Genomic DNA, 23,411 nt, shown 5'->3' on the forward strand with positions numbered 1-23,411 from the left:
TTTAAAGTAGCATAAAAGTTTTATTGGAAATTGTAAGAATGTGTAGTGGAAAATTTTGAATAGTGTTTCCAAATAAATGCAGGGGAGAAACCGTCTTCTTTTACTTGACACATTTGAATGTTGTCTGTTAGGTATAAATTGATTCATACCACTGTAATGCAAGTAGACAGAAATATATTCTTTGAAGATCTATAACTGAATCCCTGATGAGGATTTATGTTGGATAGTAAATTGATGTTTGTTAGGCAGAACCAATGCCATTATCTTCAAAGAATAAACGAAGAACCCAGACTCCGACAACAGCATCTTATTATGTAAGCATATTTCTTACATAATGCTTCTGCAAGGACCCCAAAAGTGAAGTTCTCAAAGGGTTGTTCTATTGGTAGAACATCAGAATCATACCAATGAATACAATTCAGAAGGTATTTCAGTGTAAGAAAAACTCTAAACAGGAAATTAATATCAACATGAATAACTTGTAATTCTATTCAAAGATATTGAAGTCATATTATTTTATCTGTATAATTTTGAGCTATGAGAATAAATAGTTAGGGTAGTTCTCAACATATGACCACAATTGGGACTGGAATCTTGGTCACTAAGCAATGCGTTGTTAGCTGAATTTTCAAGTGACTCAACTTCATGCTCATTTTTAATCATGGTTTTATAAAAGCAAATTACATGGTAATTCAATGAGCCTCCAAGACACTGCAACAAATGTAAAAATGACCCAGATGTTAACCAAATTGCAATAATGTGACTTTCAATAGCAGTGGTGCGATGGTTGCAACTTCAGGATGGGCCTTAATGTCACTTTTTCATAGCTTTGAAATGTCAATAAAGAATGGTTGTAATTCGAAGGCTACCTATATTTGACTAAATTCCTTTAATCACCACGGGATTTTACTGTGAAAATGAAGGGAGAACAAAGTTAAGTGTCGTGACACGAATGTCAAGGTAAATGTGCAAAAAAAGTCTGAGTTTTGGCAGAGAAACAACTTTTAGGAACATTAGGGAAAAGTAGAAACACAAGCAATGTCCTTACCAGATATTATCATTTACAAGAATAGGCTCTCCTGTAGTCTATGCTGGAAAAGCCAATCTTATTTAAATAAATAACTGTACATCATCTGTAATCTCATAAAGAATAATAAGGAATGCTCCCCCCTATTCATATAATATTTTGATTAGAAAGCTAAAACACCCAGGGAATCAAGGCCTATTTTATAGAGATATGATTATGGGTTGGAGCCTCTTTCTGGCAATCTATTTTAAAGTAGTTTTGATGTTTCTATCATTCTGAGCCCCAAAACAAGCACACACACACCTTACTTAGGAGCAATTTAGGTATGAACGTAGATGTGTGTCCTTCAGTGAACCAATAATAACATCATCACAAGTACTTCGAAAATAAATTTAAAAGATATTTTTCAATCAATTTAAATACATTTCTTACAGTTTGAGCCATTAAGTTAAACTACATGCTAGGAGACAAAATATTTAATTTTCTGCTAATTTCTGCAAAGCAGTAGGGAACAGAAAATTGCAGAGCCTATCTGAAAGATGTATACTGTCCTAATAATCTCCCCATCACCCCATCTTAGACCACAAGCAAGCAAAATCTGTAGAGCAAAGCACTATACTTCAGGAAGTCAACATTCCATTATTTTAAACTCTAAATATCCTTCATATCTAAAGGCAACAATCATACAAAAGCATCTGATGAAAGACAGAAGGAATGAGAGGATATGATCTTTCTTCAGTAGCGTACATGGCAGTTCAATTCTAAACAATGTTTTTCTCAAAAAATATCTTCCTAAAGTTTAAAGATGCTTGCTCCCATTAAAATATGCATAGAGGTGAATTCTCAGCCTGTTTTTGGACAATGGAAAGGAAGAACTTGTACCCAGAGCCTAACCCTGAACTCATATGGATGTCTTTTTCCTTCCTTCCCTAATAGTTGGTGCGGGACATGGAGCAAACAGAACATAATTTAGAAATGCCAGTCAATGGCATTACGCAATGCCTAACTCGTTAGAAAAACAACTTTCAACAAAATGTTGCACGACAGAACAAGTACCGTAAATCTCGTAAAATGCACTTCTATATCAAGTTACTTTCTAATTCATAAATTTATTTTACAAATATGACAGAGCTCAGCTTTTTAAAACTCTGCAAACTCACTAGAGCAGAGAACATATCTTAATTGTGACATTTCTAGATGCCCAAAAGGGCAGAATGAAACCAGGTCAATCTCTGGAAAAGATAAATTTCCCAGCACAACATGTCTACTTTTAAGAAGGGGGGAGTAGTGGGGGAAAGAAGATGCCCTCAACCTTTTTAAGGTTGTTCACAGCACTTTTGCAGTGACAAAGAACACTGCAGCCTATGGCCACATAACAAGGTGGAAACATAACATACAACTTTTCTTTAAATATAGTTTCCTTTAGAATAATAAATATTTCTTATTTCTCTTAACATAGAGCAGCAGCATCTGTAAAAACTTTGGACTAAAGATCCCTAATTAAGTAATCCTAAAGAATTAGGATCAGCAACATATTTACAATTAGCAATTGTAAGAAGACCCCATGAACTCTGAACCTTCTTCAAAAGCAACAAGACTTTTTGTCTAGCCTTAGGGAGGCATTGTTTTTTTTACTCTGTTGGTGGAAAAATATATGAAAAGCACTTTTTTCCTGCTGTTATGGATTAATTCCAAACTGCAGCAGGGGGAAAAACATCTTCATTTCTTATTTCTGCATGCAGATGTGCAACACTTTGTTTCCATTATTTAGAACATTAGAAGTGAATATTATCACCTGTTGTAGTACATGAAACGCACTCACTGAAAATGGACTAATTCTGCAGTGTTTGGGATTCAATGAGCATGGATTATTCTGTTCGTTTTGATCCTTTCAAAGTGATGGTTCGATTGAATGAAGTGAAAAGAGACAACAGTTGATGGATGCAGAAGCAACAGAAAATTACAGATTAAAAAAACAGAAGGCAAAAGTGATCATTTTGTTCTTCACCATACTGCTTCAGATGCCAACTGTAACAAGAAGGAAAATGAATTAATTCATCACAAGGTCAGTTCAAAGTGATTCACATTTGTCTCTGCATCAGACAAAGCGCAGAAAGCAAATGAAATTGTTGGTGCAACATAACAGGACCCGGAAGGGAGGCAGGTGCAAAATGTATAGGCCTGCTTTCTCAGAGTGCCAAATAGGATGTCCAAAGCTGTTCTAATTTGGTTCAATTTCACTGTAAGGTTTCTACAAAAGCATCAAATTCTTTGACGTTCCTCTCGTGAACAGCCAATTTCTCTGGCAGTGAGTCCTGTGGAGAGAGGAAATGTGTTAAGTGACTAAACTGAAATCTCTGTGGGCAAAAGATGCAGGGCTCAGCAGGAAAGAAATGCAGGCCCATTCAGAAAGCTCTTTCGTTAAGCAGAAAACCTGCATATTTCCTTCGGACGATTGTGAAATGGCAGGTAGAAAGAAAACAGTTTCTGCTGCAATATATTTAAATAAACAAAGATGAGAAAATGTGCCCAAAACCTGAGTTTAAAAAGCAGAAACAGGATTTGAATCTCAGGTGTTACATTACATATTTGCCAAGAATAAAATACTTAGCTCACAGAAAGAAAACTAGTGACTCAGTGGAACCCATCAATATACGTAATGGTATGTATGGTTCTTTTCCAAACCATAAGGGCACACTACAACAATATAAAAAGCAGTTCCCCAAAGAAGAAGAACATAAATCTACCCACCTAAGCAAAGCACACAATAGCAAGGTATATTTGAATCTAGTAACATAGTATTTGAATTTACTAACCCACCAAATAGATCTTGAAGATACTTATTACTAAAATTACAGCTTGCTTTCCTACAAATAAGCTTCTAAATGAAATGTTAAGAGTGCAGCTGTCCATATCTGTACTTCTAAAGATGCTTTTCAAACTCATTTAGGGCCCAATAATACAAAGGGAGAATACAAAACAGCAACTAATTGAAAATCAAGAGCACCTCTGTTCAAGTCAATATGAGATCATGACAGTGAATCTACCATGGATTTTCTCCAGCTGTATTATCCTGAGATTCATTTGTTTTACAAATTTCCTCCAAGGCTCAAGGTTAACTAGCTCCCTCCTTACAAAGAGAGCACTATATAATGAGTCAGACACTGGAATTGCAGGGAAGGGTGAAGTTAAATCTATCCTCTTTCTCACCAAATAGAATATCTATTATTTCCAGGCATTTAATGAAAGTCAGAACATTGGGAAAACCTTTCCACAATCAGACAATAATTGCTGAAACAAAGGAACTAGCATGCAAGGAAGCAAAAAAGGACCACACCTTATTTATTTATTGACCAAAGTTCTGTATTAGGCATCAGAGTGAAATTCAAACCATCCCTTTACAGTTTGTTAGAAAACACACTTAAACTTGTATTAAACTTCAACCCCTGTGAAAAGGAAAATCTTGCAGCTATAAGGGTCCCTAGAGTGGCTATTACATATCATGAACTTGAGATTAAACATATTTTTGGCAGTTCCAGGCAGATTTCCAAGCAGTTTTGGTCTTATTTATCTGTCCAGCTTTTAGACATAGTCCAGCATGTTTTCACAGGACATTTGAGAAATTCCAGCAATAATTTTAAGGCAAGTCAAAACTATTACAAAATCAATTATTTTTAGCCAAACTATCTCATACAGTCATTGTGGAGGAAAGGGGAGGAAAAGCGCACTATGTATGCCACATGGATGCAAAAGGCAGTATATAAATTAAATTCATACATATAAATACACACTTGTGAAAACTAACTTTTGGACTTTGAACTTCCTGGTTCACAGCTCTGTGTATCTGTCCAACTTACTAATACGCTCTGCAAATTGGAAATGAAAAGAGCTACAGAAACCAATATGACTCGCAGAAATCTTTTTGCTTACCAGGTCTTCTGCCATGGATTGAGCTCCAATATCAATGGAGAGGCTGCTGAGTTGAGGAGGATTCTGAAATTCACGATAGAAAGTCCCCAGGTCCATGGGGATAATGTCATCCTTAGAAAATGCTGGCTTCTAGAATTCAAGTGAAAGATTTAAGTTAACTATGCGCAAGCACAAAATATAAAATAGATATCATTCTGAACTGTTGATGGTCAGCTTCAGCACATTATTTTGTCCCCTGTTAGGGCTTAAAAAAAACTTATTCCAAGCAAGCAGCAATGAAAAAAAGTCTGCAAATACTTATGGCTGGGGAAAAAACCCTTTGGAGAGTAGTAATGAAAAAGCCTGCAAGGTGGTAAGAGCTGGGAAGATTGTTAGCACCTCGTTAGTGCTGGGGGGAAAAAGCTTCAAAAAGCTACATTCAGAGTATAAGATGCCCCCAAATTTTCAGTGTCTTTTGGGGGGGGGGGAGGGTGGATCTTATACTCCCAAAAACATGGTATTAGATTATTAGATTCCATGGAACAGAGAGAAAGAGGAGACATTGTAAAAACTATAAACATATGCGTAGATTGGGAGCAACAAGGTCAGGCTAAACTCTAGCAAGACTAAGTTGTTGTTCATCCAGAAACATCATAATCTCTTAAAAATAATAGTTCCAGCTTTAGCTCTGAATCAAGTCACTCTCCTGCATTTTCATATCTTGCTTGAAAAACAAACAGAGCCTGTGACAAAGAGAAATTTGGCCAGCATCAGCTGGTATGTCTGTTATGAATTTATCTGGCTCAGAAAGAACAGGCAACAGTTATATGCCTTAATCACCGTATGACTTGTGTACTAACATTTATTCCTTGTTCAGATCCTTTGAAGATGATGTGGAAATATTCACTGCTCAAAAAATTAAAGGGAACACTCAAAGAACACACCCTAGATCTGAATGTATGAAATATTCTCATTGAATACTTTGTTCTGTTACAAAGTTGAATGTGCACAACAGCATGTGAAATTGATTGTCAATCAGTGTTGCTTCCTAAGTGGACAGTTTGTTTTCACAGAAGTTTGATTTACTTGGAGTTATATTGTGTTGTTTAAGTGTCCCCTTTATTTTTTTGAGCAGTACAGTTAATTCAGATCATAGAGTTAATATTTAATCTACAATTGCTGCAATGGTTTGTCACTACAGTAGCTTCACTGCTCAATTTAAAGTATTGGTTATTACCTATATAGCCCTACCTGGCTTGGTACTGGGTTACCTCAGAACCTGCCTTGTCTATGACTATTTTTTCTTTCTGTGAGGCCATCAACTGAAGATCTGCTTTAGATCCTTCCACCATATGAAGTAACGGGCACACGGGTTCAGAGAAAGGTCTTGTCAGATACATCCCCTACATCTGTGATGGCGAACCTATGGCACTCGTGCCCAAAGTGACATGTGGAGTCATGTCACGGAAGACCAGCTCTTCCGGCTTCTTCGTGCCAAAAAGGTTCACCATTACTGCCCTATAATTATAGGATGGGCTGTCCCCAGAGATTTGATAAGTGCTTTCATTCTTGATCTTTTGAAAATTGCTAAAGTATACTTTTTGAACTGACCTGCTAGCCATTTTAATGGTTATTGAAGGTGGAGAGTCATCATCTATTATATTGAACTTTTTGTTTCTTTTGAACTTGAGCTTGAAAAGCTTGTGACTGTGGTAGTATACATATTTTGTTAGATAAAGATATTTAATTCTCTGCTGCAATAAACCAGTAATTTTCTCTGTCTCTTTTCTTTCTTCTATGTACCACTTTGGGATACAATAATTGTAGCCTTTCATTGTTATTTCTAATTCACTTCTATTTGCATAGCTCTATTCACGGTTCCATGAGTCTTTTTTTAAATGAAAATACAACCGTTATATTGCGGTAGTTTTTGCTTCAAATTATAATGTATCAACTATCAATAGATTTTTCAGCCATTCTTATTTTTCCATAGCATCTATTAATCTCTGGCTAAAATATTTTTCCTATATATAAATAATATCTAATATATATTATTTTTAACTTTATGAATAAACAAAGTTTGAATATAGTTTAAAAAATGTTTTGATTTTGTAATATGCTATGGTTGATCCTGAATTGTCACATTTTTGTTACAAGTCATCCTTATAGATATTTTCTTTGCTCATACCAGAAAATCTGGATAATGAAATAAACTTTTGGTCTTAATTTGATTTGCAAAAATTATGGCAGAAAACTTTTACCTAGTTTGGTAATGAATTATCTGCAAGTAAAACCGCATCCAGGTTCACCAAAGAGACTGGTGCTTCTTGGAGGAAACCTTTCCCCCAAATATCAGAGCATGGAGTTTCAAATATTAGTTACTTGTGTAATGTAAATGGTTGTATGGACTTACAAAATCTACCATAACAAAATCATCATGGATATTCCCATTGCTGCTGCCACTGGAACCCACTGAGTGTAGACTACCTTGTAAGGGAGATTCTGTGTCTGGAGAATCAGGAGGATTTACCTGTTAAAGGAAGTCAAATGTCTAATTAACATAATAAGGTCCTAGTGGACAAAATTAAGCAGAGACAAGAAGTTATCTTTGAAGACAGAAATCATAGGCATGCCTGGCTTTCAGGAGGCACAATACTGACAAAAATTTTATAGGACCAAGAAAGGTAGGCAGTTCTTACCATGGGATCGTTATCTTCTAGTTCAAAGCTCTTGGGAGCAAACATTTGAAAAGGAATGTCCAAACTGGCCATTGTCACCTAAAGAGGTTCAAAAGATAGAATCTCAAATGTCTCCTGCAAATCCTACTGTTTCTGCCAGGATGCAATATACTGCGGCAAATATTCAAGCCTAGTGCTCCAAGATTGGTGCAGACAAGTTCAGAAATTAGAGAAAGCCAAATATAGCCAAATTGTGCAGACTACATCTGGAATGGCATTTCTCCTGTGTTATGGGGAAGGAAATTCCTTGTGTTTCACTTCTGGATCCATATGCAATGAATTAAAGCAATTACCTGGCTGATGGGCTTGTTGACAAAAGCTCCCACTTTTCGAACAAAGAAGGTCTCCAGGGCATCGTGTGGAGAACCACTCTTTCCTTCACTGCTGTTAGATACAGTTTCTGGATCCTCACTGAAAGTTGAAAGAGAAAGAGGGTGTTGCTGTTATGGCAATTATTATTGCTATTATTTCTGTTGTCGTCATCATCATCATCATTACACTAGAGATATAGTAAAAAGCTGGTACAGTGATACCTCGTCTTACGAACTCCTCATTATATGAACTTTTTGAGATACGAACTCAGGGTTTAAGATTTTTTTGCCTCTTCTTCCAAACTATTTTCACCTTACAAACCCAAGCCACCGTTGTTGGGATGCCCCGCCTCCAGACTTTCGTTGCCAGCCGGAGGCTCACCTCGCTGGGAAACCCCACCTCCGCACTTCCATTGCCAGCGAAGCGCCCATTTTTGCGCTGCTGGGATTCTCCTGAGGCTCCCCTCCATGGGAAACCCCATCTCCGGACTTCTGTGTTTTTGTGATGCTGCAGGGGAACCCTAGCAGCGCAAAAACGGGCGCTTCGCTGGCAACGGAAGTCCGGAGGTGGGGTTTCCCAGTGAGGGGAGCCTCAGCGAAATCACAGCATCGCAAAAACATGGAAGTCCGGAGGTGGGGCAATACATTTTACATACTAACAAAACATTTTAAAAATGGAGGTAGTGAATTTAGGATTAGGACAGCCTTTTCCCCCCAAAGTATTTTTTCAAAGAATGAAGAGATCTCCAAAGAGAAAGGAGACATGATAAAGGTTTTGTTCCTTTTTTGGCACTTACTGGCATTGGCATAATCAAACAAGAACAAGTTTTAACGATTAATATTGTTGAGTTTGAGAATTATGCTATCTTCCCATGATTGTGCTACTTACAGAAAATATAGGGTAATTTTTTTTTTTAAAGAAGGAAAACACTAAGCTAAAAAATACAAATTCTTAGAAAAAATAACTTCAAAGGATGATGTTAAGCTTTTCTTCCAAGCTACTAATCTGCACAAGTGTCATTAATTCTCAAGCAAATTAATTTTTGGTTTGTAGAAGTCATACATAGAGTTAAGGAAAGTTAAATACCTACCTACTAGATGGAGTAACTGCAGAGTAATGACCTCCATCTAGCGGGGTGCATGTCATTATTTTCTCATGATCTGCCTGGGTGCCATGCATTGGTTGGCTAGGGATCATAGGTATTCCTCCATCCTTTCCTGGAACAACCAACTAGAAAGAAGAAGGATCAAACTTGTTATTTTTGAAGTCATTCGGGAAAAGAGGGAATGCTCAGTTCTCTTCCTCTGAAAAGTGCAATTGTTTGTTTTTCAATTGTGCTTCAATTGTGGCTATAATAGAAGAAGCAGTGCACCCTGTTTCTCAAGAACTTGAATGATTTCTACCAATAGGCAAAGACGGTGGAAGAATTTCAGTCAAATGTGTAGGAAAGTACAGAGGGAGAAGTAAAATAGAACTATGGAAGATAACAACTTAAACAATTGAGATGTGCCCTGAATCTCCTGTATCAATTTTCATTTGTTTATTTATTTATTTTGGACCTACTGTCAGAAAACCTCCAAACTTCTTAGCAAACAGAACTGAGCTGTTTCTCAAAATATACCTTAAAAATAAAATACTTTGCACAGAGCAACATTTTAATGAGTATACCTTGTAATAATAATTATATATTTTATTCAATGCACATGGATTTATATCTTGGCTCCACTTTCATTTGTCATATAAAACATCCAACTATACCCCACACTGCATTAAATATGACTACGGTAGATATGTCTTCCATCGTATAAAATAATCCACACTTCTAAAAAGTTAAGCGAAGAAGATATGATCAAAGTTCCATATGGTGTTTAGGCTTTGACAAGGACCCAGGAAGAAATGAAATTCTATCATTCTGAGATGCAAATCGAAAATGATAGGTTCAGTTGATATCAATGATATCAGAAAAAAACAAATTCTCACTAGTGCAGTAACACACACACATATATAAATGAGTAAATATGAATTCCATATTAATTCTCTAAGTCATCACTTTAAAAGAATGCTCATCAAAGTCTTATTTCATGTGAATCCAAACAGCAATATTAGTGTTCTTTATCCAAAGCTACTAGCATCATGGATTTTTTCCCCCAACTATTATCCTATTTTTTTTTGATGATGTGAGACGAATAGAGTAAGTTCAGAAAAAGGTGTTAGCTGTCAATGAGATACATTTTAGAGCAGCAAACCTCTGAGAATACCTGATGAGGATGCGTAGCACTCAAGCCGCCAGCAAAGACTACTGGGTAGCCCAAGTCAGCTGATCCAACTCCCAAGGCTGCAGGCTGATAAGAAAGACGAGAGCTGGAGAGCTAAGAAACAGGGGTAGGGAGGAAAAAGAAGAGAAAGGGAAACCTCACAGAGTCTGAAAAATGTTTAGATATAAAGGAAAGGGAAGGGAAGGAAATCAAGATTTGCAAAATAAAATTGCTAGTCTTGTTTCTAATACTTTCTCTCTCACATAAAAAAATTAAGCTGATTTTAGTGGAACTTGCAACTGACATTCTTGATTTTTTTTTAAGGTGTACGTTTTTTTTAAGGTTTACATTTTTACTAAAAAATTGTACAGATTGTTTATTTAAAATGTTAAATGCTGGACTATGGCATTCCTTAGCTTTCAAACTGTATGAAGGTCATTTCTTTTGTTTACATTTTTTCTAAAAATGTAAATGAAAGAAATGACCTTCATACAGTTTGAAAGCTAAGGAATGCCATAGTCCAGCATTTAACATTTTAAATAAACAATCTGTACAAATAACAAAACAACTATTGCTCTGAGAGAAGCCTACCAAAAGAAATAATAACAGTGTTAGATAATTAACATTCATATGCCCCCTTTTATCTCCCATCAAGAAATACAAAATCTAAGCAGAAGACATTTTGGATTTCAGCTATAAAATGCAAAGTTTGCAAAGCAGAACTTCTGGTCATCAGAGGAGAAATCTAAACCCGGACCAAAATTAATATCTGAGACATCTCATTTCATTGCAACTATTAAAATAATAAAGAAACCAAAAAAAAGATGTGCCAGAGGACAGAAATGATGCTTTGTTTATATTACATTTCTTATTCTTGACTATGCAGAACACATATATTGCAGAATCTATGAAAATAAAGGCTGGAATTACACACACACACACAATTTGCATAATATATTACACTACATCACTACCCGTGTAAGCATTGTATGTGTGATATTTTAGCTAAGGAAAATATGTTTGTGTGTGTGTGTGTGTGTACATATAAATATGTATGTATGCGTATGTATGTATCCATGGTTTTCCAGCTGTGGTAGTTAAGTAGAGAATGGAATGTTTCAAAGGGCAGGGAGGCCTTGGGAGGCCCAGAAGTGGGTGCTATTTTGGGGTTAGCTACAATTCATGGGCTGAGCCACAGGGCTTAGGAATGTCAAGGGATGGGGTGGTCTGCTTTCCTTTTCCAACATGATCTCCGAAAGCTTTGGAGATCTAGAAAAGGTAAAAATGAGTGGCCAGTGATGGATTAGGGGTGGGAAAGGGGTTGGGACCCCGTAGGATGAGAAGCAGGTCCAAGGCCTGCAGAGTGCTAGGTTTATGGTCACTTAGCTGGGATTATGTCCACATGACATCTCACCTAACAACACTTCACTCAATAACCAAGATTCCAATCCCAATTAGGGTCATAAGCCAAGGACTATCTATGTAAAACAGAGAATATATGTTTTGATTATGACTGAAATTATAAAAGGATTCTTTTAGCAATGGCCTATTTTTCCCTCATCCTCTTGCTATGCTTTTTCCCACACCCAGCAACAAAATTTCAAATAAATCCTTATATTCCATAACTCTCAATCATTTCTTAGTTTCTCTTCTCTTCACTTTTTTTCTTTTTTGGAACAGCAAAAAGTATAGTACACGTGGCTGTGACAAAAGCAGACACCCTCAATAGATTGTTACAAGATTTTATTAACCAGTATCTCTAAAATTTTGCTATGAATCCATGAATTCGAGAACTTTACAAGCATCTTGCTCAGTAATAAAAAATATAAAGGTAATAACTTTCAATATGATTTTTTCCCCTTTAATTTCCTTTCTTTTATAAAATGTATTTGGAAATTAAATATCTAATGCCAACTTTGTAAATGGGACATACCTAAAGGCCTGTTTCATTTTAGGCCAGCTGGGCTCATTAAGATAATTTTTGTTAGGTATCTTTTTATTTTTTAATAATTTTGGCCCTATACATTTTCCACAATTAACTCACTTGAGGTGAAAAGGCCAGACCCATCATAGGGCCCTTCAAGGTATCCATCACCACAGGAGGAGGAGTCTGAAAATGTGCTTTAGTGACAGTAAATACATACTGTACAAAGACAGGAACACACAAAAGAAAACACACAAGGAAGAGAAAGAAAAGAACTTCAGAAAGAAAAATGGAAAAGAGTTTGATGAACTGAATGTTATGTCCAGACATATATTGGGAAGGAAGGCACCATGATTTGCAAGAAGTTTAAAGTTTCAGAGCAATGTATTTTCCAAATTAATCCCTTTTTAATTGCACATTGCATTTGAGAATTCAGTTTAGATCAGGAAAAAGAATTAGAATTTTTTGCAAATACATGAGCCTTCTAAGGATTAGGTTAAATGGTTATTGGTAACAACAGAGAGGAGGAAAGATAAATTCAGTCATAACTATCAAAGATTCCAAGGAGCACAACCACTTTTATCTTCACTAGCTTAAAAGAATGAAATTCCAATGAAACTATGAAGCAGGATATATGCAGAGGGGATGGAATGGGGAAAGCATGAAATCATGATACAAATATATTTGCATCCAATAGAAACAGATAATGAGTTTCTGATTTTCCATTTAAAATGGACATATAGGACGATGGAGCAAAGTTTTTAACCACAATTTTTTAAACTGTGCTGTCTTGCCAGAATATATGTCTTTTCCTATTAAACCTAATTAAGATGATGGCAACACTAGAGTCAGAACCTCTTAAAAAGTAATTCTTGTCAAATGTTGATGGTCGATTAATTATTAAAAAATAACTTGCAACAGTGATGGCAAACCTGTGGCATATTGGAGGGTATGCGAGGCCCTATGTCAGCCTCTGTGTGCTGGCCAGCTGATTTTTGGTCTTGGGGAAGGCCACTTTGCCCTCTGGAGGCTTCAGGGAAGCTTCCTAAAGCCTCCAGAGTGTGAAAAACGGCCCAGCAGGCAAACCGGAAATCCATTTTCCCGAACTTCCAGTTTGCCCATTGGGCCATTCTCCACCATCCCAGGCTTCGGGGGGGGGAGGGGGGAGGCTGTGTACATGCATGCACAGGGGGCAGCATGGTATGTCTGTGCTCATGCGTTGGGGTGGGAATGGGTGCGCGCGCACACACACACTTCTGGCATGCAAACCAAAAATGGTTCGCCATCACTGCCCTACAAGAATGCTCTATATCAAGTATGACTTGATATTTATAAATCGGGGGAATGGGGATGAAGTAATCAACTGTAAGTTCATACTCAGCAGAATGTTGTTTCCCTAAAATAAAATTTAAGAAATGACTATATAAGCAATTACACACAACCTAACTTTCTCCTGGCAGCAACCACTGAAGAACTGAAACTTATTTTCATGCCAGGATGGTCTTATTGCAGTTTTAAAATTAAGCCTTGTGTCTTGATTTTTAATTCAAATGTTTTGTAGGAGTATTTACCAATCTATATTAAATATAGAATTTTTAGAAATCTGAAAATTACAGATGATTAAAAGGTTAGATTATATATTATGACCACTAGATTGTCATCAAGCTTAATTAATTTGTTCATACACCTATACTCTATTCTTATTAATTAAAAATACAACCTCTTGGCACTAGTGAAATATATGCATAAGAAAGCACATTATGATCAATGCCCATCGCTGTTTAGTTGTCATGCTCTTCATTTTGTATATAATCATCCCAGGTTGCAAAAGTGTCAGTTGCTAAAATATAACTGTATAAATAAGGCACACTAGGAAACATGAGTTTGAAAAACAACTTACCTGAGATGGGGGAGAAGTAGAGAAAGAAGTTGTGCACACTTCTTGAGAATCTTCTACTGATGGATATGCCACTGCATTTTCTTCACCTGTTCTGTAACAATCACAAGATACTTGTTTTAAAAAACTGGAAATGTTTAATAATAGAGCAAAGTAAAGGTTCTACTGATAAAAACACTACAGGCAGGAATTAGAAGATTTGGGTGGAGTTGAAAGGAGAATTATGACAGAGCTCACTCTTTCCTTAAAAGAGTAGAACTGATAGAGAGGGATTTAATATTCTTGGACTTTATGTGTTCATAATTTTTCCCTGGAAAAGAACAAAATATTTTTTAAAAAGTTTTATTATTTATTTTTTTAAAGGAAGCTTTTACTGATATTCATTTCAAGGCTATGAGTTGTAGAGAGATACAAAATGTAGTTTCAGAGCTTCACAAAATACATTTCTAAATACTGCTGTTTTGGCCTATGAAAAAAATATTAACCTGGCAAAGGTTTTTTAAAATAGGTCATTTATTAAAATATTTTTAAATTATCTATGCTTTACTTATATATCATACAAGCATTAAATAGAAATAGAATAACAGAGTTGGAAGTGAGCTTGGAGATCTTCTAGTTCAACCCCCTCCTTAGGCAGGAAATCTAAACTACTTCAGACAAATGGTTATCCAGTCTCTTCTTTAAAACTTTCAGTGTTGGAGCATTCACAACTTCTGGAGGCAAGTTGTTCCATGGATTAATTGTTCTAATTGTCAGGAAATTTCTTAGTTCTAAGTTGCTTCTCTTCTTGTTTAGTTTCCCCCATTGTTTCTTGTTCTACCCTCAGGTGCTTTGGAGAATAGTTTTACTCCCTGTTCTTTGTGGCAACTCCTGAGATATTGGAATTAAGGTAGAAATTCTTGGAATTAAGGTAGAAATTAGTAAAATGATCCAAATTGTTTGGGAAAAATTATTTTCATTTTGCACTTTACTCTGGAAAAATATTTGTAATTCCAAGATTTCTCACTGACTAAGGTGTGACCTGAAATGAACGTGTCTTAAAGTTTTCTCATTCTATCCAATTCAGCCTTTCTCTACATACTACACTTCAAAAATGAAGTGGTGAACAAAACTCAACTAGTTTTCCTCTACCCACCAATGTGAGCTGTAAAGGTTCTATACCTGGGATAACTGCCTCCACTATTCATGATTCCTCTTTCCTCACCTGTAATTGCAGGGATGCATGGGTGAGGAGCTGGGGTAGGGACGGTCCACAAAGTGATCAATGATAATCCCCATGATAGGTGGGGTCCTCTCAAACTGCCTGCAAGGCAATAAGTAATAAACAAATTATATTATTCATAGGATTGTGGTTTCTATTTTACAACTTGTCTGACAGCCATCCTGCTCTTTTGGGTAAATTTATGGGGAGCAGAGCATCATCACAATTCAACCCTGCAACTCCACACATAAACAAGGAACTTGCTCGAAACTTAAAAGTACCAATATTAATCTGCTGAATCCAAGTAACTAAGATTTTCAGTCTTAAAGAAGGATATCCTAAGAAGAGATTATTTAATTTGACAGTGAAGTCCTCACCTGGTACACATGAATGCTAGGTTGATTCTGTAGGCACATGACAAAGTGATTGTGCCTAGTGGAGTACCAACTGTCCCAACTCGGACTGTCTGAAATCCTACAGACAGAAGAGAAGTGATCATTGTCCCAACTACTCTCCATATTAATAACAATCAACAACAACAAAAAAGATTCACTATTGCTCTGGTCTTAGTTGAGCACACTTATAAAACTGAAATCCCCAAGATGACGTCCACACAAACCACCTTTAGTGTTCATCACCCTCTCCTGTTCCACCTCATTTTTAGTGCAATATTGTTTGTGGGAAATTAGTACAATGACAACAATATCTCTGAGTCTAGACCCTATCTGAAATGGGACCTGGAACAGAAAACTTCAGTCTGAAAGAACTATCTTGTTATTTGAAAATGACCACTACCTTGTACTTAGCTATAGACCTGCGGGACTTGCTTTTCTTTTAGCCTTACCAATTTACTTTCTGAGAGCTGATACTGTGACTAAACAGCTTCCCACAAAAGTAACTTTACTATTATGCTTGTAATATACTGAAAAGAGATTGATGCAAACTTCTATTAGTTCTCTTATTGACAAAAGTCAGATGAATATATTCTTCAGCTGAATCCCAGATATCAGTTTCAATTCTTTATCAATCTCTTATAAACCTTAAACATCCATCCATGCATACATGTTCCTTTTGTAAACATGCGAATCTGTTAGCCTATAATTGCTCGTTTTTATTTTCTAGTCTGTCAACAGTTTAAAAAAAGCCTAGGTCTAATTTTTTTCTAATACCCAGTCATACCTTCTCCCAAGCCATTCAGTTGCACTTCTCCAAAGTATACCCTACAACAGATAAGTAGAGACAAAAATTATGTATGTCATATATGTTGTTTCAGAATGCAAGGCAGAGATAAAAAAATGATTTTTTAAATTTTTAATGTACAATAACCTTACAACCCTTGATCTGGTCACATTTTGATCTTTGATCTATAAGATCAAATAAATTCCTGTAGTAAAGTTTTGATAAATCCCATTGATATATTCTCCATTTTAATTGCTAGGCCATAGGACCTTGATGGTGAACTTATAGCACACCTGCCACAGGTGGCACCCAGAGCCCTCTCTGTGGGCATGGCAGCCACCACCCCAGCTCCACCACACATGCGCCTCTCTCCGGCAGCTGGTCTTCAGGTCTCTGCTGCTCATTAGGGGACGTGCACATGCAGAGGGGAGCATGTATGGGGGAACACGCATTACATTTTGGGCCCTTGCGTGTCACCCCATCATGTGTCACCCCCGTATCCTGTTTTGGCTTCCAGGTTGGTGCAGGAGGTTTTCCAGGCAAAAAAAGAGGGCGCAGGAGCCCCCCTGTTTCGGCTTCCATGTTGGGGCCCCATTTAGGGCCTGGAAGACCTCCTGCACTAGCCCGGAAGCCAAAATGGGACATGGAGGGAGCAGGCGCGGGGGTCAGATGCACATGCCCAGGAGTCACAGACGCATGGAAGGGGCACATATGGAATGCATTCATAGGGAGGCATGGCACAGGGGGGGGGGGGTGTCATGCACCCATTGCATTATGGGTGCAGGCATGTGGGCACTTTTGGCACACGACAACTAAAAGGTTAGCCATCACTGCCCTAGTCTAGGATAGTGATGGCTAACCTTTTTGTCGTGTGTGGAAAGCACCTGCGTATCTGCACCCATAATGCAATCCACCCCCACCACCCCTTGCATGCATCCTGCCCTCCCTCTCACCCATTTTTGGCTTCTAGGTTGATGCAGGAGGCTTTTCATGCCCAAAATGGGTGCAGGGGGCTTCACATGGAATTCCCGTGCTCTGTTTTGACTTCCAAGTGGTCCAAGAGGTCTTCTAGGCCCATTATGAAATGGTTTATATTTGTTAAAATAATTTTCAAATTTTACAGAAATCTAGAATCCACTGCTACCACATTCGGTTGTTAATATTATCTAATGAGATTTTATAATATTGCACTAAAAGAGAAGGCAGAAATATACACGTTATTTTGTTCATTTTGTGGTTGGGTAATGCATAGCATTATAATTTGAATAACAAGATTAAGAAGCAAAACTTTGGAATTAAAAAACAATGGTCTGCTTAACGAAATAGAATTTGTTAACTATATTTTGACTAAGTTATGAATAAACAAACACAAGGAAAAATGTAGCTAGAAAATCCACAGATATTCCTAAATTTTAAACATGTTAGAAGAGAACAGTAAGCTATCAATTGCAGATGAGTAACTACTTCTTTATTAAAATAAGGTTAACATCAAATTAAAACGATTAAAAAAAGAGAAACCTATGCAAGCATGTTAATAATGTGAGGCTGGAGAAAAATAATAGAAATGTAAGAACATGAAATATAAAACTTGATACAGACAATACAAAATGTATTAGAAGTTCTATTTATTTTTTGATTCTGAGAATGACCAAAGTCGGTATTACCTGTACAATATGACATATTCATGACCTTGTTTCCTTGAGAGTCTATAGGCTGGTGTCACCCTTGTTATAGCAAGCAAAGATTTCAGCAGTAGAGACAGCCTATTATACACAGTGTAGGAAACTTTGGTTTCTTTATCACACCTAAAAGCATACATAAAAATAATTAGTCTGACATTCCAAGAATCAATAAATTCTGAAATGAATCAACTTTGAAATAGAGGTAATCCTCAATTTATGACAACTTAATCCAAAATTAAATTAATTCCCTCATCCAAATTAAAATGAAGTTCCATTCTATACTGCTTTCCTGAACTGGAATGAAATATTAAATAATTATTATATCTATAAAAATACTATTGTGGAATGAAACGAAGCCCATTGATGATAAGGAATGTATCTAAATCCCAATATCCCATAGCTTTTTGCAATACGTAAGTGTATTTAACAAAAAGGAACTGGAAAATAAACAAATTCCTGCCTGGCTTCCTAACAGATGAAAATATTTTTAATTGGATAATTTAGAATCCACTCTGGGAGCTCTAACAAAGCATCCCAATGCTTTATACCATCATCTCCCTACCTCTTGCATTTCCCCCATTTCTACCTTTGTCCATTTGCAGAGCTAACAGACTCTATTCTGCATGATTATTTTTAGCTTCTATGAAAGCTTACTAAGATCATTTTAGCTCTTTAGACATTCTTGAAAATAAAGATGATAGGCTGGCACCTTGACCTATTATTATATGCCAACTTCCCACTTTTTAATTGAAATGTAAAGTCAAGCAGGGAACAAAGGGGAATATCAGCAGACCTATAATTATGTTTTGTACAACATTGAAGGCCTTAGGTTTAGGGTAATTATGCATCAGTGGTGGGTTGCTGCTGGTTTGGACCAGTTCTTTAGAACCACCAGCAGAAATTTACCGCCATTCATCAAACTGTGATGACCTACAGTCCACGCTTCCAAACTGGTCCTCTGATTACCCGGCTTGTAAAAAATCCCCTCTGCACCTTTTAGGCTTCCAAAACATCTGAAGGAAGGTAGTGTCCTTTCTGTTATGATATGAGCCTTTCTGACAGATCCCCCTCCCCAGTAAAGATAGAATGAAAATACTTTAAACAGTAACTTACTTTTCGTTCATTTCTAAACACCAGATTTCCAGCTCCATGGAATCTCCCTGCAGTGTAAAAAAAAACTATTTCAACCAAGGCTTTATAATGACAAAGCTTTAACTTGTAAAAAAAAAAAAAAAGCACCTAGCACAGATGGGTCAGTGGGTGTTGCTGAAAACAAAACAAGTGAAACTTTAGGTAGACTTAACAGTAGTATGGTTTCCAAATTATGAAAAGTGAAACCTTCATATAACTGAAAGAATGTCACAAAAAAGAAGCTCAAATTTTGTCACTCCAGAATGCAAGACATAAAATAATGAATTTATAACATGTTTTATAAAACTTGCCAAATTTCATTTACATGGGAAATGGATCCTGGATTTTGGATGCATTCTGTAAGCTAGTCCATTTGAGGTACCTTAGTTCAAAAGTTGTTGTCCTATGATGTACCATTTCACCATTAAAATGATTAGAATGAGAGTTTTAGTAGTAGACAAGATACGAGGGTCACCCAGAAAGTAATGCACCACATTTTTTTTTCTCAGCCTACAGTAATGGTACAAATGTGAAACTTTAGATATACATTGTCAAGAGTGCGTGTGTAAATTTTGCATTTCTTCAGACAGATAGTGTAGCTGCAGCAGTATTTTGAAATGGTGTCTGTAAGTGATGTACGTTACAAGCAGCGTGTCGTCATTGAATTTCTCACTGCGGAGAAACTGTTGGGAACATTCAGAAATGTTTGTGTTCAGTTTATGGAGAATCTGCAGTAGACAGAAGTACGGTTAGTTGCTGGGCACAGAGGGTGAGGCCATTAGAAGATGGTTCAGCAGAGCTCCAAAATTTGTTCAAGAACAAGAAGTGGTACAGACAGGGCATACACGCCCTTGTGTCTCACTGGAGGAAGGGCATGGAACGAGACAGAGACTGCGTGGAAAAAAGGGAGTGTAGAAGAAACATTTTTTCTTGTGTGTGTAAGTTTCATTGTGTTCAAAATTGTTGAAGAAAAAAATGTGGTGGATTACTTTCTGGGCGATTCTCGTAGTTGTATCCACTACCTCATCATATAAGGCAATTGCAAATAGAATTCCAGGAAAAAAGATCCTATGTGAAGCAATATTTCAGTAATTAAACAGAGTAGTTTCTGTTTTTTATATAAAAATAAAAGTTATAATGCTGCCAGCAATGGTTTACTGGAACCCTCTCTTGTTAATTTTCATATGATTTGAAGCCGTGTAACAAAATCTGAGATGAAATTGAATAAGAAAAAAAGAATGGTTGGTTCAGTTTATACCTCAGAGGTTTTAAGGGAGATTTCCACACACATTGATCGTCCAACAGCAGGCAGCTGTCCTGCCAAAGCTTTTTTTGCTTCATGAGTAACTTCTGGTATGTCTTTGATTGCCAAGTTGAACTGTAAAATTAAGAATGTAGATTTTAATTTTCAGGAACTTACTTTAGAAACCTACAGGAATAGGTATAATGAAACTTAGTTCACAATAGATTAATCTCACAACTATAGAGCAAAACATCCCTTGCTGTCGTACATCACAGATTAACAAATGTTGATAATGTTGTAAAGCAGATAATATACAAACACAGAGATATATACTAAAATCCTATTTGCTTTCACTATCTGTTTCTAAAGATCTTATACGGTATGTCACAAATACTCAATCAAAAGATCTAATAAGAACTTGCAAAGGGAGTGAATTGCTCCCATACATTCTATATTTACACAACCACTTTATAACAGAAGCAAAGTAGAAACCACCTGCATTTAACATGTTAAAATGACGTAACAAAGGGAATGATCTCAAAAATACTTTTTACCCAGTCAGAGCCTGTGGGTGAGGAGGATGAGCGAGTGCAGATTTTTTCTCCAAGTCGGGCCTGCACAATCACCTGTACAGTCTGAAAGACAAAACCAGCTTACTACATTGAGAAAAGACGAATAGTCAAAAAGTCAAGTAGAGAACACCTACCGAATGGTACCAAATTGGAAAAAAAAATAAAGGAGCCAAATTATTCAACTATTTGATAGGAAAAGTCAGAAATATATACATGCATCATTAATTGTTCAGATCCTGGTCAGAACACTTTAGGAAATCATATAACTTTTCCCATATCCCTTAACAATTTTATTTATAATTACTTTAAATTAGGGTTGGGCACACTTCAAAAAAGCTTTTTATTTAATTTATAAATTTATAGGCTGCCCGTGTCACATGCATGACTTTGGATGGGAAACAAAACAGAGTAAAACAATAATAAAAAAGATAGAATTAAAACAACAGAAATTTGGAATATGTTTTCAGACTGAGCAAGTACAAGAGCCACTAATATAGAATTCATGTTTTTATTACTTTATTACTGAAGAAGAAGGGCTGCCTCTTTAGGATTGGGTTAGCTTTAGCTCTCAAATTCAGTATTCCTATTTTAAAAGCTAAAATCATAAAACTGAAAAGACATTTCTGAAATTACTAATTTCTTTTAATTTCTTAATTTTAAAAAATGTTACAGAATTCAGTTACACATTTTTGTGTTACTGCCACTGAACTGTTGTTCAAAACTTTAGCTTTTATTATGCTGTAGTCTAATGCACACAAAAATAATTACCTTCAAAGCAAAAAATTTTATGAACTTGTCCAAGTCCTTCCGGTCCTGGGAGCTGAGGTCAGTATCCATTGCATATGAAAGTCTGAAACAGAACAACAAAAATTGATTGCACATTTCCAGTGTTAGAAGTCCTTTTGCACAGTATTATCCAGCCAAACTAGTCTTAAACATCAACATGTAGATTTTGTCAGCCACTACTTTCAAAATCAATTTGTTCAGTTAGATAAACAGAAATTAAGAAGATTCAGTGAAGTTTACTATTACTATTGTTGTTACTATCTGCTGTCAGAATCACCTGGCAAAATCAAGTAACTTTTTATTTAACCTGATGAACTTGATAGAGATACTTAGTGAATAAGATTAATCATTCATGAAATGAATTATAGCTAATGTGATGTGAGACAATGAGTAAGTGCTGACATATCATTAATCTCCCTCTACAAAGATAGTCTCAAGGATGGGAAACTGAAAATCTTAGAACAAGCCAGATTAAAAAGTACAAGAAAATTATTGGAATTACTACATATTCTGAGCAAACAGCAAGGAACAGATATTTAAACTTTCTCTATTATATCAACAGGTCTTCACTTGAACCACTCCATCACAGCATCACAAGTCATATAGGAAACAACCAACAGAGATGTGAGATAGAACCACTTACCACCTTCTTATCAACCACATAGTTTATAAAGCACAAGGCATCAATAAGGTACAATACATGATCTGCCCACAGGGCCATTCCATCAAAGCATGAACATAGCAGGAAAGGCAAGATATACGGTCTAATCTCTACCAACCAATAAACCCAATTTCTCTGAAATTACTGCACTGCACTCATCAAGGGTGAAGAAAGTATATTTGGAGAAGTCTAACAATCTAACAAAGATTCTATCAAGATGGCATGTACATGATATCATCATTATGCATGTGATCCTCCCATGCATTTGCCTCCTAATGTCTGATGCAAGTAATATTTATTTATTTATTTGTATTTCTGTGCTGCTCTTCTCCATAGACTCAGAGAGGCTTACGAAACAAGAATAAATAAAAAATACAACATGTAAGAAACCGAAACATAAAGTCTGATTCTAAAACCGCAGAATTATTAAAAACTGGCACCCACATTCATCCTATCACAATCATATGCTCATATCATCGACCGGAGCAGGATGCCAGTGCTCAACAGAACCAGGCCTGTAGTCAAAGGTGAGTTTTTTAAACCTTACGAAAGGCCGGGAGGGTGGGGGCGGTGTGAATCTCTGGAGGGAGTTGATTCCAAAGACCCGGAGCTGCCATAGCGAAGGCTCTTCCCCTAGGCCCGCCAGCTGGCATTGCTTAGCTGACAGGACCTGGAGAAGGCCGACTCTGTGGGGCCTGACTGGCTGCTGAGATACTTAATAGCATTTTGTGTATCATAATGTATTATTTGCAGTCCACAAATATTCATGGCTTTGGACTATGCTCAGAGACAAGTCAAGATAGCAATGGCAACAGCACTTAGACTTAGATACCGCTTTACAGTGTTTTACAACAATCTCTATGTGGTTTGCAATCAGGATATTGCCTTTGACAA

The 23,411-nt window shown here is 36.5% G+C and overlaps 1 protein-coding gene across 7 annotated transcripts in view; it reads right to left on the reverse strand.

Moving 5' to 3' along the window:
- Positions 1 to 23,411, reverse strand: part of ATG13 (autophagy related 13) — a 26,460-nt gene continuing 3,049 nt past the window's right edge. Inside the window, exons 2-18 of one of the 7 annotated variants that reach the window (XM_070760160.1) lie at positions 21,839 to 21,920; positions 21,053 to 21,133; positions 20,514 to 20,633; positions 19,238 to 19,284; positions 18,107 to 18,247; positions 16,443 to 16,483; positions 15,641 to 15,737; positions 15,267 to 15,365; positions 14,066 to 14,156; positions 12,286 to 12,384; positions 10,245 to 10,355; positions 9,077 to 9,216; positions 7,968 to 8,085; positions 7,636 to 7,713; positions 7,350 to 7,466; positions 4,958 to 5,086; positions 1 to 3,342 (exon numbers count right to left, since the gene is read on the reverse strand). In XM_070760160.1, coding sequence (XP_070616261.1) covers positions 3,265 to 3,342; positions 4,958 to 5,086; positions 7,350 to 7,466; positions 7,636 to 7,713; positions 7,968 to 8,085; positions 9,077 to 9,216; positions 10,245 to 10,355; positions 12,286 to 12,384; positions 14,066 to 14,156; positions 15,267 to 15,365; positions 15,641 to 15,737; positions 16,443 to 16,483; positions 18,107 to 18,247; positions 19,238 to 19,284; positions 20,514 to 20,633; positions 21,053 to 21,133; positions 21,839 to 21,907 — 1,656 coding nt within the window. In that variant the 5' untranslated portion in view covers positions 21,908 to 21,920 and the 3' untranslated portion in view covers positions 1 to 3,264. The remainder of the gene's footprint in view (positions 3,343 to 4,957; positions 5,087 to 7,349; positions 7,467 to 7,635; positions 7,714 to 7,967; positions 8,086 to 9,076; positions 9,217 to 10,244; positions 10,356 to 12,285; positions 12,385 to 14,065; positions 14,157 to 15,266; positions 15,366 to 15,640; positions 15,738 to 16,442; positions 16,484 to 18,106; positions 18,248 to 19,237; positions 19,285 to 20,513; positions 20,634 to 21,052; positions 21,134 to 21,838; positions 21,921 to 23,411) is intronic. The other 6 variants (XM_070760124.1, XM_070760144.1, XM_070760130.1 and 3 more) reach the window with 6 other exon arrangements.

This window comes from Erythrolamprus reginae, chromosome 1 (assembly GCF_031021105.1).
Source record: "Erythrolamprus reginae isolate rEryReg1 chromosome 1, rEryReg1.hap1, whole genome shotgun sequence".
In the NCBI taxonomy this organism is placed as follows: domain Eukaryota; kingdom Metazoa; phylum Chordata; class Lepidosauria; order Squamata; family Dipsadidae; genus Erythrolamprus; species Erythrolamprus reginae.